Source organism: Hipposideros armiger, unplaced genomic scaffold, assembly GCF_001890085.2.
Source record: "Hipposideros armiger isolate ML-2016 unplaced genomic scaffold, ASM189008v1 scaffold_825, whole genome shotgun sequence".
NCBI classification, from domain to species: domain Eukaryota; kingdom Metazoa; phylum Chordata; class Mammalia; order Chiroptera; family Hipposideridae; genus Hipposideros; species Hipposideros armiger.
Window position 1 is genome coordinate 470,562 of NW_017732175.1, and position 16,216 is coordinate 486,777.

At 49.1% G+C, this 16,216-nt stretch overlaps 1 protein-coding gene across 4 annotated transcripts in view; it reads right to left on the reverse strand.

The window, feature by feature from the left end:
* Positions 1 to 3,759: 3,759 nt before the first annotated feature.
* The window catches only part of ARHGEF5 (Rho guanine nucleotide exchange factor 5), a 61,105-nt gene continuing 48,648 nt past the window's right edge, over positions 3,760 to 16,216 (reverse strand). For all 4 annotated transcript variants that reach the window (XM_019629099.1, XM_019629100.1, XM_019629101.1 and 1 more), the window contains 13 exons: positions 15,937 to 15,994; positions 15,463 to 15,527; positions 15,001 to 15,254; positions 12,181 to 12,341; positions 11,542 to 11,694; positions 11,133 to 11,262; positions 10,802 to 10,876; positions 10,293 to 10,382; positions 9,051 to 9,208; positions 8,305 to 8,466; positions 6,805 to 6,875; positions 5,126 to 5,230; positions 3,760 to 4,435 (listed from right to left, as the gene is read on the reverse strand). In XM_019629099.1, the coding sequence (XP_019484644.1) occupies positions 4,278 to 4,435; positions 5,126 to 5,230; positions 6,805 to 6,875; positions 8,305 to 8,466; positions 9,051 to 9,208; positions 10,293 to 10,382; positions 10,802 to 10,876; positions 11,133 to 11,262; positions 11,542 to 11,694; positions 12,181 to 12,341; positions 15,001 to 15,254; positions 15,463 to 15,527; positions 15,937 to 15,994 (1,640 nt within the window). In that variant the 3' untranslated portion in view covers positions 3,760 to 4,277. The remainder of the gene's footprint in view (positions 4,436 to 5,125; positions 5,231 to 6,804; positions 6,876 to 8,304; positions 8,467 to 9,050; positions 9,209 to 10,292; positions 10,383 to 10,801; positions 10,877 to 11,132; positions 11,263 to 11,541; positions 11,695 to 12,180; positions 12,342 to 15,000; positions 15,255 to 15,462; positions 15,528 to 15,936; positions 15,995 to 16,216) is intronic.

A 16,216-nucleotide genomic window follows, 5' to 3' on the forward strand; every position in this document is an offset into this window, starting at 1 on the left:
CCTATCCAGGCTCCACAGTGACAAGTGAGGGTGCAGGACACAAGGATCTTGAGGGTTCTGTCAGCTCCAACAGTGGGTAAATTTCCCATCGCCACCGCCCGTGGATCTCAATAAGGAAACACTCCACAGCCGGCTGCAGGAGTCCCATCCAAGGGGCCATCCCTTCTTTCCCTCCTGCACTTTCCTTTTCTCCCTGAGACTGTCTGCTTCTGTGACTGTGCAAGTCTCTTGCTGGACTTGTGGACTCTCCCGCAGTATCCCGTGGTCTGTCACTCTCAGCCACCCTTTCTGGAAGAGTCTGAGCTTTCTCCCCGCTGTTGTGGAGCCCCTTGGTCTGTAAGCCGATTGAGAGCCTCCATCTCAGTGCAGTGAGCTGACCTGACTCCCACTCTGCTTCTGCGCCGCCATCTGCATTGTCCAGAGGTAGCTAACTGCCTCTTCAAGTGCTCAGAGAACTGCCAGGAAAATATTTACCTGCTCATTGGTGCTCCTGGGGAACTTCCTGGGACAGACTCAGCCCCTCCCTGTAGCAGGACCTGCCCTCAGGCCCGTGACTCACTCACCAAGCAGCAGGGATCAGCAGTCACTCCCTCACTGGCTCTGAAAAACTTTCCAGAGCACACCAAGCCAGCTCCTTTCCTCCACACTTCCCAGTTCACCGCCACCCAGCACGAATAAACACCGTATCTGCTCACCTCTACTCCCTGCGTCTTCCTGGGACCGCAGCCTCCATTTTCACCATGTTCCCTGGGCGTTCTGCAGGCTCAGTGGATGCTTTGCCTGATCCTCTTCCTCGGAAGAGGCTACAAAAATTTCCACTCCGTAATTGTCATACAGAATGGGCAGGTGGGAAGAAGTGAGAAGTGGGAAATCAAATACTATTTAGTATAGAAAATGTGCTCAGACATTTGAAACATGACTGAGTTTGGCATCGGTTTCTCTTTAGATCATTTACTTGTAACCTTTGGCCTCTCTGCACACCTGATCTCAGAGCTATAAGGTTACATGAAACAGCAGGTATCTCCCGAGGCATGTTTACAGCAATTGCGGCTCCAGGGTCACCGAACTGTGTTAATGATAGAGCCAAATCACCACCACCAAGGTACTTATGTAGAGGATTGAAAACCACATACAAACATGCACAAGGCTCAGTGGTGTGTGCTGGGGAGTGCGGAATGCTTTTCTAATCTGCCCTCATGAAAACCACAGACTATGAGGGGTAGAGCAGCAGGGGGTGCAGAAGGAAACCGGGTTTATGTCAGGGCGATAAATATGTGTGTGAAAGAAGTGAATTTAATTTCTTTAGATTTTCAAAGACTTTTAAACAACTTCTACGCCAAAAGCCAATTAAAAAGAAAAAAATCAGTCATCATAAAATCAAAATGCGTTTTGTCTTGTATCATGGATACAGAAGTTGTTTACGAGATGCAAAATGAAAATAGGTTAAATAAACACATCTCAAACTGTGAGCCTTCCAGATACTAACATGTAGGCTGATTTTTTTTTAATTTTTTTTTTTTTTTTTAGCTGAGCCATCCTGCTCAGTGGCTGCTCAGCTTGGGCTGGACTCGAACCGTTGTTGCTCAGAGCTCAAACTCTTGAGCGAGATCTTAACCAACTGAGCCACTCGGCCGGCCCCTAGGCTGATCTTATTAAAATCATCTTAAAATGACTGGGACAGAGCAAGTCATGCACCATAAAAATCGTAAGATCCTAGTTAACTCGAAGTGAAAAGTTATGGTGAGAATAAACTTTAAAGAACAGCTTCCTGAGCCAGCCTAGTGGCAACATAGTCGCCAATTCGATTCCCACATGGGCCTGAGCTGAGCTGCCACTGAGCTGACAACAGGTGGCAGGATGGCCAGCTGAAAAAAAAAGAACAGCTTCCTAAGCTGTCAGTAGGTAAAAGTGAAAAGTGAAGGGAATTCAATGTGGTCGAGTGCACAAAGGAAATAGTTCAGCATACATCCATATGATTTTAAGCTCCGAGCATGTTACATTGTGGAAAAGGGGCCATAAATAGGATTGTTGTTGATATCTCCTGAAGACACTACCCCTGTGTGTGGTTTTGCTTAAAACCCAACAAAATCCTGTATATCTGTAAGTGCCTCAAATGCAGTTCTGTCCAAAAAGTACCGGTGAATGGTTGTTTTCACAATCTCGCATAAGCAATGGATATGTTTCTAAGACAACGATGTCAATCAGGATTAAATTATAAATTGAATCAAGTTCTGGAAATGTGTAGAAGGAAGAGACAGTGAGTGGACCTGTACCCAGTTTTCTGAAACCCAAGTATAGGAAATTCAGTAACTCAACTGAGGAGAGACTATTCATATCTCAGTTTTCTTTGTTTTTTGTCTTTAAAGCCAAGGACCTAAAAACACATAGAAGCCAACTGTCTTTTAATTTCCCAGGTTAGATGGGAATAACCCAATTAAACAAATACATATTAAAAATCTAAAGACAGTTTTAAGTCTTATAGAAGTCAGCTTCAAAGGTGCTCAGAAAGCCTCAGCAACTTCAAGAAAAGAAGTAGTCATTCAAGCAAAAAATTATTTGCATGTCTATCAGTCAGAAGTTGATATTTTACCCCTCTGGGAAAATTTGCCTAGAAAATATAAGGTTGATTGTGGCTCTGTTGGAGCCATATGGTCGGTATTCAAATACTGGTTTGAACAAATAATTTGGATTCTAATTATTGTTGTTGCTGTTAAGAAAAAACCAGTTGTTAGTTTATAATATATACATATTAGTATAGCATATATGAATAATAAAAATCTGGCTTTATGAAAATAGTGAAAAACCTCAATCGAACTGTCCTAAAAACGTCCTATTTTAGATTGTCTAGTAATGTCAACCTATTCAGGATACATATTAGCCCCATGTTACAATAGTGATAACTTTTCTAAAAATTAAGCAAGCGAACTTACATTTTAGGACGGACTGAAAACAAAATGTGTTATCAAAAGTGATACTATCATGTCATATCATCACTAATCGGGGCATAGGACAAAGTTTGTAGTGTAATTCTTACCTTTGTAGAAAGCTGCAAGGTCATTTTACTTTGAGCCTTCCTAAAGCTAAAACAGAAGAGTAGAAGGTCCAGGGAAGGACTTTAATGGTCCAGCTTAAAAGATGGCTGTACTGTTGCTCTATGAGGGCTCTGAGAAAAAGAAGGAAAGAGTGATGCTCTTCTACTGAGAAAGGTGGTCTGATAGGAGACAGACTGTAGAGTTGGATAGGACTTTGGAGGTTATTTGGTCCGACCTTGCACTTTACATTTAAGGAAAATGAGACACAGACAGGCTGAATCACGGCAGTGTAGCAACTGGAGGGTAGTATGTCTCTTGACTTGGGTCCTAGGACTCTTTCCATGACACCGTAATGCTTTTCACAAAGAAGATGAAACAGCTGGGAAGATACGTCCATAAATAATCCAAGTGAAAATATAAAACCATGAATGGTGTGAGTAGGGTTTCCAAATCCACCCAAAGTAGCCTATACCTTGAGTTCAGTAAAAAAGAAAGTTTGAATGGGATTTTCATCACTCATCAATCCTTCTAATTTCTTATACAACCTCTGGTGCCATAACAGAGAAACTGCCCAAACTCTTGGGAGTCATAAAGCAAGCATCCACAGCCACCATAACCTGAGTGGCATCTTGGACCTTCATGACACCCAAATCAAGTAGCCAGGAAACCTCACAAAACTCCATGTCCTGAACTTTGTTCAGTGCTCAAGAGTCTGAGGAGAAAAGACTCAGAGAAGTGCCACGTTTATTAGAGTGAGAGAGTATTACCCTCACATTGCCACTAAAAGATCCCAGAGATACATGCACTGGCCTCATACCAGTAACTATGGAAAATCTTTAGGGTTGGAAGCTACCTTAGAGGTCACCAGGTTGACCTTCCCATCTGATGTATTAATCCCCCTTAAACATCTCCTTCCAGTGGACTGAGGTGAGATTCTGTTTAACCTACGGCCACGATGGAAATGTTTAAGCACTGCATGGTGGTAGGAGTCAAGTTCCTTGGCGTAGGTCCCACTGGTCCTTTTTCCTATGAGAAAAGGTTTCCAGAGTCCAGTGCAAAGTCCCTCCAAATTCCCGACCCAGCACAAACCCAAAAAGGCGGGCTGGGCTAGCAAGTAGATTTGGTCCGTGAGTTCTCAGAAGGTCTAGTTCCTGGTTCCCAGAAGGCCTCTGTTGCACGGCTGTGGGGCCAGCCCTCTCCAAGGGCATCGTGTCCGTCAGCTCCGTGATCCCTCCCAGAGAAGAGCTAGGTCTGCTGCTCCACCAGCTGTAGTTTGGCAGTCTTGACTCGCTGGGCTTCTTTCAGGTTCCGGGCACGGACGTCTGGGTTGGAAATGAACTCCACCTGTTGCATAGGAAACCAGCCTCGCTCGCCATCTGAGAGTCTCACGCCCTCCAGCCAGCCTATGGGCACAGGGTGGGTGGGAATAAGAATTCTCTGGAAAACACTCACAATCATTTCCACTGGACCTCCTTCCCAGAAACTTTCCTGAACCTTATGGTTGAATGGCCTGGAGAGCCCTCAGTATGTATTAAATAGAGCCTCCCAGCACGCTAACCCTGGCTGCTTTCGATCTAGCAGTCCACACTCCTAAGCAAGCTCCACTCTTACGGGTTGATTTGTGTTCCCCCAAAATATATGGAGCGGTAACCCGAAGTACCTCAGAATATGACCTTATTTGGGAATAGGGTTGTTGCAGATGTAATTAGTAAAGTTAAGAGGTCATACCTGAGTAAAGTGGGCCATTAACCCAATATAAACGGGACCCTTATAAAAGCAGGGAAATTTGGACACACACACAAACACAGAAGGAAGACAGAGGTAGAGACCATGCTTCTACAAGCCACGTCACACCTTCCAGAAGTTGGAAGAGGCAATGAAGGAGCCTCCACTGGAGGCCTCAGAGAGAGCACGGTCCTGCCAACACTTTGCTTTTGGACTTCGGTCTCCAAGTCCATGGGAGAAGAAATTTCTATTGTTTGGGGCTATTCGATGTGTGGCATTTGTTACAGCAGCCCTAGGAAACCAATACCCCCTGCTCTAGTGTCCCGCCTCCGATGCCCTGCCTGGTCCCCGCAGAGTCCCCCCTTTACCATCGCTGCTTTGTTGAGTCACCATCACCACATCCGCCTTTTCTAGAGCCAACTCGTCATTCTCCCGGGGTTTGTAGGCTCGGAGGCACTGTACTTGTTGGGAATCTTTGGACGAGAAGGAAGAGTGTGAAGAGGGGTTAGGAAAGGCGAGGCTAGAACATGGAGAAGGGATTGCAGGGGGAAGCCGAGAGGACTGAGATACAGTCTGGGCATTTGAAAGGAGACAACTGGAGAAGTCTTTATCTCCCATCAGGGAACAAAATCGTTGATAAGGAAATAGAAATACCAGAGTTGAAATGCATTAAAAATTCTATTTCTCCGGGGAAGCTGAATTGAGAAATAGTCTGTGATGGTCTTCAGTGACTCATCATTACAAATCCAGGAGATCCTCCTTCCGTCGGAAGCGTTCCCTGCCTCGTCCTCAGCGGATTCTAAACTCCTGGGAAACTGACTGTCTCGGCCAAGCCCTGGGTCCCTTATCTAACTGTGTCGAGTACGTGTTCTGGCTCTCCAACTAGATTGTGAAACCTGACTCTGTGACTCACTCCTCACGTCCTTCACGGTACCAGATGCTACCAGATGCGGGAGGAAAAGAGACTTAACCAGTGGGGTTCCAGGCGTGATCTCAGAAGGCACTTAATCCTCTTTAGCTTCAGTTTCCTCCTCTGCCAATGACTGGGTAGGTCAAGCAGATTCTTGAGGAAATGCTGGATTTCCTATGTTTCTAGATATTTATGAATCAGGAGACATTCCCACAGTTTTGAAGCTCAAGAGTAACAAGCCTCCGAGTGCTCCTGACCGATAAGCATTCCATCTCACATGGGTTTGTTGCTCTTTCCGCGCCACCGCACTGCACTGGCTCCCTCAGAAAACAAACAAAACACTGCTTTATCGCCCGGCACGTCTTTTTCTAAAGCTCATCCTCATCTGCCATTCACGAGGCCAGAGGAGGGAGGTGGGAGGGGGAAGAATTATTTTGCCTTCCTCCCCAACCCAGGGGAACCGAAGCCCAGCAGATGGGTCACCCAGGGAGCAGGGTGACAGAACTCCGTTTATAGCCTGGTTCTCCTACTTCCTTTTCCAAGCTTCCTGGTATTTGTTTGTTCTTTTGAGTCACTAAAGGCTCAGCCTTCCTTTGAATTCAGTTCCTTTCTGGACATGAATTAGGGAATCCTTGCTGGAGGACAACTGCAGGGCTTATAGGAGACCCATAAATCCTAAGATAAGGGGCATGGATGCAGGCACATTCCCAGTGTGGGTGTGTCTGTGGGTACCCACGGACACCTAGGTAGGGCAAGGGGTGAGGGCAGCGGTCGCCGGTCGTCCTACAGGAGGGCGTGTGCTTAAGACAAATCTGCTGTGTTGCTACCCTCCTGTGACACTTACTCCAGCCCTACTTTGTCCCATCTTCCCAAGACCTTCAAGTAGGTAAAATGTAGGCAAAACAACAGCAGGATACACTTAAGGGGACAAATATTTAAAAGGAGCAAACTATTGCCCAAGGTAGGGAGTTCTATGGGGGGCACTGCCATGGTGATAGGAAGATTTAAACAGAAACTCAGGTGGTGGCCAGTCTTCCACCCCGAAATGCTGCACTAAAGCAATCAACAGGAGCCCCCCCAGTTCCCACCCAGCCCTCTCACCCCGCCACGTTTCCCCTCCTCTTAGATATCACTCACCACAACATTCCAGAAGGTCCAGCTCCTCCCTTGGCATGGCCAAGGCGGAGATCCAGCGAAGCTTTTCACTTCTGAGGAAACAAAGCAGGGTGACTGCTTCAACTGCAGTTCTGGGGGTGTGGGCCAAGGGGCCAGTGGAGGGACGGGAGCACGGCTGGGGGAAAGGCCTGTCTAGTTCAATGACAATTACGGCCACGCTTGACGAGGCTCCGCTTGGTTGGAAATACGACAGGATCTTGAACTGCGTTAATGTGTCTTGTTACCCTTTCTTTTCCCCCCACTCTTTCCAGGCTTATCCTGTTAGTGGCACCTCATACCTTTCAAGCGGTGGCATCAAGTCAACTGTCCATTACAAACACGGAGATTTTCCATTTGGGGAACTACACTAAGCTAAATGTTCGCCTCAGTTTAGATTCCCTCTACACACTGCATACTTCTTGGCACTCCTCCACCTCCTTCCCATCAAGGATCTCAGAGATGAAAATTATTCCGTAATCATAATTATATCAGGGAGATAAATCTAATTTTTTGTTATGGAATATAATCCAAGCCTAATTTTGTAATTATCTGAAGGTTTTGCATTATCTTAGCCTCTGAGAAATTGAGAGCAGACACTCCTACGGGTCCAGGAAGATACTGCCTAAAGCACTAAACAAAGAACATGAGGCTCTTCTGGTTACTTGATTTGGGTGATATTTTGCATATCAGCCCCTTTGTTCCATCAGCGACGACAGGCATTACTGATCCCACCCTGAACTGTCTTCCAAGGGACAAAACTGAGAAGTGTCTACGACACAAGGATCCTCAAGCTATTAGGTATCATGTGAAACTTTTAAAAAAGGTCTCTTGTCTTTTATAACATCAATAATAGGTACAGTTTTGTAGCTGTTCAGTATTATCGACACTATGTACCAGATTTTGTAGGTATTATTTTTTAATACTCTCCAAATGTATATATGTGTAAATGTATTTTATTATTACTATTACCATCATTATTATTATTAAAAAGATGAGCAAATCAAAGTTCTCAATACTACAGATTTCTGCTCAACAGCAAATGGGGTTGGAAGGTGGGAACGAGAAAAGCCAAAGGCACCCCAGCACTTCTCTTATTCACAGATATGCCCCCCAGCCGTGGGCACTGAGGAATGTCTGGCTGTACACATGCGCATTCACTCGTGGATGTCAGTACTCCAATTCTTTAGTCATGCCATACTGGTCCATCCCCTTCGGGTATCTCACAGGCTTTGTCTTTCTTGACAAAAAAGTATAAAGTAGACACTAAGGCTTGCTAGCGACTTGACGCCCTCGCCCACCCCGGTCTCCCGCAGTTGTCTATCAGCTCTAGGAGTGCGGCTTTCTTTACGGATGCTCGTCAGTCCAGAATGGACTGCATGGTGCTGTGGCTGTTTTCTGATCACATTTTCTGCCTTGGTCCCTCTTCCTTCCCAGGCGGTCCTGCCTCCCTCCCCGCAACTCCGCTTCCCAGCCCCATCTCACTGAGTCTCCGTGCGGAAGAGGAACTCGGCCTGGGTGCCCTGTGTGTTGTGCAGCAGGAAGAGCCGGAAGAGGTTTTTGTGAGGTCCGTGGAGTTTCATTTCGCACTTTTCCCCCCGGATGGCGGAGAAGGGAGCGTGGTCAAATACCAGGAACCGGCTACCCCTGCAAAAGACAAGACGTTTCAGTCGGACTCTGGCGTCGTCATACTTCATCCACCCTCGTATCTTTGGACCCAAAATCCCTGTCTTTAGCATCTGCATGTTCTTGTGAAAACCATAAGATGCTGCTAACTTGCTCTCAAGATGGTAGCTCCAGAGTTCCCAGTGATTTGTCACCCGGTGACATCTAGTGCCATGGATACTTCTCCACTTTAAAGTGTTGAAGAGACAGAGCCAGTAAACATTTTCGTGGGCCTTGAGGACCGAAAAGTTAGGATCTGGAATTGGCTGAGTATCTCTGGGCGAGTAGGCTGAGCCTAGCTCAAAAAAAACAAATAGACCTACTGAGAATGTGATCGAGTAATTTGCTGCATTTTTCTCTGTGTCTATAACATGGTACAGTCTTGCCATGTGATTTTGTGACATAATTTTTTGCTTTGGCTCTTTCTTTCTCTTGGCTAGGCCATGAGCTGCACTCCATGGGCTGAGCTATTGAGAAGGGTTCCCCTGGGAACTGGACCCCTCTCTGTCCCTTTCCGTCCCTTCGTCCTTGGCTCATCCCCTCTCCCCGTTGTTCCAGTCACTGACTCTCGGGGCCGAGACAGCAGCAGACAGTCATTGAAGAGATGCAGGTGGATTGGACGCGTGTTCAGTTTCCTTCGCAGCCCTGGGGAGACGCTGAACTCCAGGGCTGTCAGCTCGCCACTCTTCACCAGCCAGCGTGACTGTGAAATGAGCGGGAATATCTACAGGGCAGGGAAGACAGAAGGCGGTGTCACAGCAGTGTCACAGACAGGACAAGTTCCTCCTGGTCCTGTGCTCCTCACCGTGCCCCTCCTCCTAAGTTCCACCCCTGACAACCCTCTTTCACATCTTCCTCTTGCTCATAACCCATCCACTGACTCTATTTCTCACTGAGCCGTCTGCCTGCTATTGTCTACCGTCATGCAGTTCCCATGTTCAGAGCTCAGGCAAACAGAAGGAGCCTGTGGTCCAACCCGTACAGGGCCTACATGAGAAAGCTCAGCCCTAGAAGCCTGAACTGAAGAGGAGACAGAAGAGCCCAACTAGGGCATGTGAAGGAACAAGGCAGGGAACAGTGTGATGTGTTTGTCAGAAGGGAAAAGATTTGGGCAGTTCTGACATGTTCTTTCTTTGATTATAGCCAGAGACATGAGAGGAGAAGGCAGATCCATACGGGGAATGCGATCAGGAGAGCTGGGATTTAGGTAAAGATAAGGGTACTGAACTACGATCAATATGTGGATAAGGGATGTTCCCTCTCTTCCAGGGAGATAAGGATGGTATCTGTTCTGAGTTGGAATTTAAATGTGGAATGTTAATTTCTGATTTGCATTTTGATGGGAGACTTTCGTCCTACATTTGGTTTCAATTCTATATTGCTTTGGTTAGACTAGATGAAGACGTGATAAAATATGGAATGGTTCAAGAACCAAAATACGTCTAGTTATGAAGGCCTACATTGCTGAGTTCTCTCTCATCGGCCCAGTTCTCCCCATCCGGTAACCTCTGCCCTTCATTTCTTATGTATCCTCCAGAGTTGCTTGATGTATATACAGACCAGAAAATACCTATACCGTTTTCTACACTCCTACTTTTACACCAAAGCTGAGATACTATAATACACACAGTTCTGTGTCTACCCTTTTTCACTTAGCAGTGTATCTGCAGAATGAATGAAGTAGGCATTTGGTCACCCCAGAAATAGAACAGAAGGCGTGTAGAAACAAGGTCGGAAACAGGCACAGTGGGAGCGAGGTGGTTGTGTGTTCAGAGCGGACCTGTGGGACACCCTGAGGAGCCACTCACTTTGCACTCAAACTCAATCTTCTGGCTCAGGTAGATCAGCTCCTCTGTCCTTCGCATCCGCTGGACGTTGTTGTTGCAGTCTCGGATCAGCTGCGTGTGAGCAGGAGAGGGAAGGGGAAGGGCACTGAGTTAGAGCTTGGACCTCTGAGTCCCCTGCGGGAGCCCTGGGCATCGGTCGTGGCAGCCCCCGTTTTTGCACAAGGCTTGAACTGCGTGAAGGCAGCAGCAAGCTGAAGTTCTAGGGCTCTGGTGCACTACGTACGACCTGACAGAACATTCCTGGGCTGAGGGAAAGTGAGATTTCATCTGGGGAATGTGAGAGTGAGAGCAGTCCCTTGGTGTGCGGTGTCCTTGGTGTGGGAGGGGTGGCCGTGGGGTGTGGATGCTGGGAGGTGCCTGAGGGATCCCATCACGGGACCCCTGTGCTGCCTGGAGCCACGGGCCTGCATAGAGGAAGAGCTCTCTGTGGGGCTCAGGGTTGGGGGTCGGGTGGGATGGCGGCTGCCTACCTCCTCCAGGGCGTGGTGAGCCTTCGTAGCCTCTGCTTCCTCTGAAGAGCCAGGCTGTGTTCTCTTCAGAATGTTCTAGAGAACAAACAGACAGGAGCCAGATGAAAGGAGGGATGGGAAACAGGAAGCGGACTGGGAGTGAGCTAATGGAGACGTCCAGGAACAAAGCTGGAGCAGCCAGTCACCCTGGGAAAGAAGGGTGTGGGCCGTGGGGAGACGCTCGCATCACCAGCAGGGCTGGCAGTGGAGAAGAACAGACCGCCTCTGCCTTGGGGCCCCCTGAGATCCCCAACTGAGTTGAGGGGACGGGACCAAGGTGGGCTTGCCGTACCTGGAGCAGCAGTTTGAGACGGGTGATGCGCTGGAAGGGCAGAATCAGGAAGGATTTGAGGGAAAGGCGCTGGCAGACAGGGTCGCTCTCCAGCTTCTCCAGGACCTCTCGGAAACTGCTGTTGGTGTTCCTGCGTGGGCAGCGAGCCGCGGGAAGGAGGGGTGAGGCGAGGACTGGGGGACACAGTGAGGGCATGGGGAGCGGACATGCAGTGGACGGTCTGTGGGATCCCGTGGGCAGGGGGCCCAGGTGTGATGCTGAGGCCACCTGATCTGCAAGGAGGGCTGGGGCTTGCGATCACAGAGCGGGCACAAGAATACGTGCTCAGCACTCAGGGTTGGGGGCGGGAAGCTTGGGTGCAGGGCCGTTGCAGGGCCCACATGGGGACAGAGTGGGGATCGGGTCTCACAGCAGATTTTGGAAGGTGCGTTCCTGGTAGGTCTGGTTGGTGACGTAAGGCAGGTAGACCCGGCGGAAGTCGGAGGCGTGGTTCAGGACGACATCACACACATGGAAGGTGAAGATGTTGTTCTCAAAGTTCTCCTCCAGGTCTGAAAGGAACCTGTACAGTATTCACACAAGTCTCATGAGACGTGCGGGCCTCACGTGAGCAGGTGGCTGAGCCCTGCTACACACTCAGCTTGGGACATCTTCTCTTCAATGGTAAATAGCCTCTGTGCCCCTGGCTATGCAGAGTTCTCTCCAAGGATATTCCTAGTTTGACCCTGATCTAACTCCTTGGTCCTAATACTCTACTTCTTGTTCTTTTTATTTTTTCTGTTCCAGTTTTCTAATCTTTAGATGCTTCCCACATCTCGTCTCCAAAGTACTGCATGCCCCCAGTACATCCAAAACTTTAACCCTGGAGGGATTTCGCAGTCATCTATTCATTCACCCACCACCCTCCTTTCTTCTTTGCTCTCCCTGTGCCTACCAGGAATCATGGAGGGGAAAACGAGAGGGTTTCTGAGGAAAAAAATAACGAAAGATTTACAGGCTACAGACAGTGAGGCTGAATGAGTGGGACTTGGGAGAAGAGGACTCTTACGTGGCGCTGACGTCACGCACATCCTGTAAACGCGAGAAGAGCCATTGCTGATCTTGGTTGGAAAGGATGGCCCGGAGCTGGCTTGAATGTTGGAAATGATCCACAGCTATATTGAGACTGCGCAGGTATGAGGCCTCGGACACAATCAGCTCGAATTTGGCCTAGGAGGTCGAGGGGGAGGGAGATGCATTAAACACACTTACTGAGCCCCTGGGGTATGCTAGCCACTGTGCAATGTTTTCGGGGTAGAGAAGGCAGTCCTTCTGCAGTGCACAGCCACACCAGAACCTAACCTGACCTCGGGGGGCAGAAAGAACGTCTGAAGCCGAGGGCAGAAATGTGCAAGCCCCAGAGGTGTAAGAGGAACAGGCGCTTCCAAGAGACTTAAGTAGAGCCTTTTCGGAACCGTGTACTGAAGTCGTGGCAGGAGATGAAGCTAGAGACGCAGACAGAGTCGAGGTCTGGAGGGGTATATAGAACGGTTTGGGCTTTAGACCATGGGGAAATCAAAGAGAGGCTTTATGCAGGGGACTCACTTCATCAGATTTGTTTTTCCTGAGATATTTCTGAGCACAGTGTGGAGAAAGCTTAGAAGGGGTAAAAGCGTCATGTTAGGAGACTGTCGTAGTAATTCCAGATGACCGATGAAGGCCAGAATAGCCACGGGAATGGAGCGGGGTGGCCAATTTCACACTGATTCAGGAGGGAGTCTTAGAAGGACGTGGTTATTTGCTAGAAATGGGGGCTGAAAGGGCAGGCGAGTCTCAGCGAATGCCTCCGTTTTTGAGTTTGGTACCTGGGGTGAACGGTGGAGTTACTGGCTGAGCTAGCGAACGTTGAAAGAGGAACCAGTTTCGGAGCTGAAGGTAATTTGGGGCTTGAGAGGAAGCGGAAGGAAGCAGGATATTTAAGAACGAGATGGTGCAGCTGTGTTTGAATGGAAAAGATCCAGCACTCAAGAACTCATCTGGAGGTTCCAGCAGGGGCGTGATGACTCACGGCCCTGTGCCCCTCTAGCTGGGCTGCTCACGCTTTCCATCCAAGCGTGCAGCCGTAAGACAGATGGGTGGACAGAAGCGAGAAGGAAGACACCCACCTTGGGGATGACGCGGATAACCAGTGACACGCTGAATGACCCTCACACACAACACTGAACCAGGACACTGCGGGCTCACTGGGGCCCTGGCTCGCACATCCCCTAACTCTGCAACTTTGGGGGGCTCCTTGAGCCCCTCTGAACCTCAGTTTGCTTGTCTTTGTGTAGGCATAGTGAACCCACCTCACAAAGAGGTGGGGCAATCAAATAAGCGGAGTCAGTGAAAGCACTCTGTAGCCCCCAGAGTGCTGTTTTATGGGAGGACTGCGTGTGTAAGCATGGAGGCTTGTCTTCTCCAAAACGTGGGGCCAAGGCTGCCCCCCGGAGCCCCGGTGGACTTGTGAGGACGCTGCAGTTGGTGAAACAGGGCTAGGGTCCATACCATCTCCCTGTCACTTGGTCCAGAAATATGGGGTAGATCAGTGATTTTCTAAATATCCTCCATGTGCTTTAAAAGTTGAGGTCAGAACAGGACCCCCAAGTCTGAGCTTCAGAAAACCTACAATTGACACCTGTCTGTTTGATGTGGTGAAGGCACTGTTTAATCCATAAGTCCTTCTGGCCCCAATTTCCCTCCTTCCCGCCTCTGAAAGGGGGAAAGCGTGGCACTAATATGTATTAAACTACGTACCAGGCGCTGTGCTAAAAGCTGGGTGTGTGTTATTTCACTTCAAGTGCATGGCAACCCTGAAAGGTAAGCATTTATTATCCTCAATTTTCAGATGAGGAAACTTTGATTTGCTGAAGTTATGTAACTTGCTAAGGTTACACAGCTCATAAATGGTGAAGCCAGGATTCAAACCCAGGATGGCCTGACTTGAAATGAAAGTAGTAAACATTTTTTGAGTCACTACTATGTACTAGAATATTTACATAGTAATGATTCGTGTGTGTGTGTGTGTGTGTGTGTGTGTGTGTGTGTGTGTGTGTTCTCCCAATACCTCCTTGCAATGCAGTTTAACAAATGAGGAGCTTAGGAAAAGCAGTAATTTGGCCAGAGTACAATAGCTAGCAAATATTAAAGTGGGCTTCACATCCATTTACTCCAGAGCCTAAATACTTCAACATTATTCCATCATGCCTTTCCATTGTGCCATGTTGTCTTCCTGGGAAGAAAGGTTTAACCCATATTTCAGGTTGATTATAAGAGAAGCCCTCCATGTAAAACCTATAATGGCGATAACCTAACATCAGACAAACAGCCTCTACTACAATCTTGCTATTGGGAAAAAGGACCAAGCGGAGACTGATGGTCACTCCAAAGCCTCTGGGCCCAGTGGGCCACAGGACAGCTGCAAGGGGCACTCTTCAAGGGCCCCAGCACAAAGCCCCTGCATGCGCCTTGGCAGAAGAGGAAACCTTTAGTGTAGCCTGAAGCCCTGGCTGGAGAGGGAAGTTGTAGCCAAGCCTGAAGAGGCACTGATGGGATTAATTCTGCACTCCTCCCGACAAAAGAGGCATGGTCCCTTTGTATGAGTCTGAGCCAGTAACGGGTAGCAGTCAATGGCCCATGACGTGAAGAGGCGGGAGGCGGGGTTAGTGGTGACCTTCAGAAAGCAAGTCAAATCCATTGGACGGGAGATGACGGACAGTCATGGTGTGCACGAGTGAGTGCGGTGGGGAAGTGTGCTCTTGGGGGAGGCGGGGGGAACAGGAGAGAAGGATTTGAACAAATGAGACTTTGCTTTCCCTCCTGACGCCCCCACCCCCGCCCTGCCTTTTACCTCTTGCAGTTTTTGGTCTTCATGGGTCATGGACAGCAGCACGGTGCTGTTTCGCACAATGGGGATTTCCTGCCAGAGGGAGGCGCTGGGGGCCATGGAGAGCCGCTGCAGGTAGGACTCCGAGGAGACCAGGATCTTTCGGGGCTGCCTGGGGGAGGCAGGACCAGGGGCCTCTGCAGAGCTGTCGGGCCGCTGCTGGCTCTGGATCTCCTTGTTCAGAACCACGTCACTGTACTCCTGGTACAGCAGCTGCGCTACAGGGCGAAGAAGCGTGGGGAACGGGGAGAGTCAGGGAGCGGGGACCAGAGGCCCAGAAACAGACGGAAGCCTCCAGACTGCTCTGCCTGTCCCGGCGAGTCCCTCTCCCCGGAGGGCTGCCCACCCGCCGCTGACAGCCACGCGCCGCTCCAGTGCTGGGCAGAACACCCACGTGGATCCACAGTTCTGTTTCCAGGTACTCACAGGAGTTGATGAGCTTTGAGCAGCGTCTTGAAAAGCCTCCCATCACCTCCTTTGGTTTTTTCTCCCTGTGGAGAAAAGAAGGGTTCTGGGGTGCACACTGGCCAGTCCATACGGAGAAGCCGAAGGTGACTGTAGGTGACATAGTCTCTAGCCTCTGGGACATGTGCCCTGGGGAGGCAAGTGGTAGTCGGCCCCACTTTGGGGTAGTTTGGAGCTTGCTTGGCGGTCACATTGAAATTTTTTTTACAGGGGGTTTAGTAGTTCATGGCCAAAAGCCTCAGAGGATGGGAGATTAGGACGCAGCGGACAAAACCAGGTAGACCAAAGGTATCCCTGCCCCGGGATCCTGGTGTCTGTCTACCCCTCCTTACTCCTGGAAGGGACTGGGTCCCGGAACACTTGGCAACCAATGGAATCTCAGTAACCTAAGAAAAGCGAGTACAACCGTGTCCCTTGGGAGAGAGGGTGACTCACCGAAAAACAATGGCGTCTGAAGAGGAAGAGGATTTTTCCAGGGCTGGACCTCTTGTATCTGAAAATGAAATGGGTGAAACAACTGATGTTTCGGAGGGGCATTCGGACATAGCCGAAGAAGGCAACGCATACCTAGAGTGGGAGACACAGGCATGGGGGCAGGCCGGGTGGGGGCAGAAGGGCAGTTGGGAAGGGAGGGAGGGACGTGCCAAAGCAGGAAGCCTTTGAGGACTCGCATGCCGGGTACGAGCCCGTCCCTCGGGTCACAATGGAAACTGAA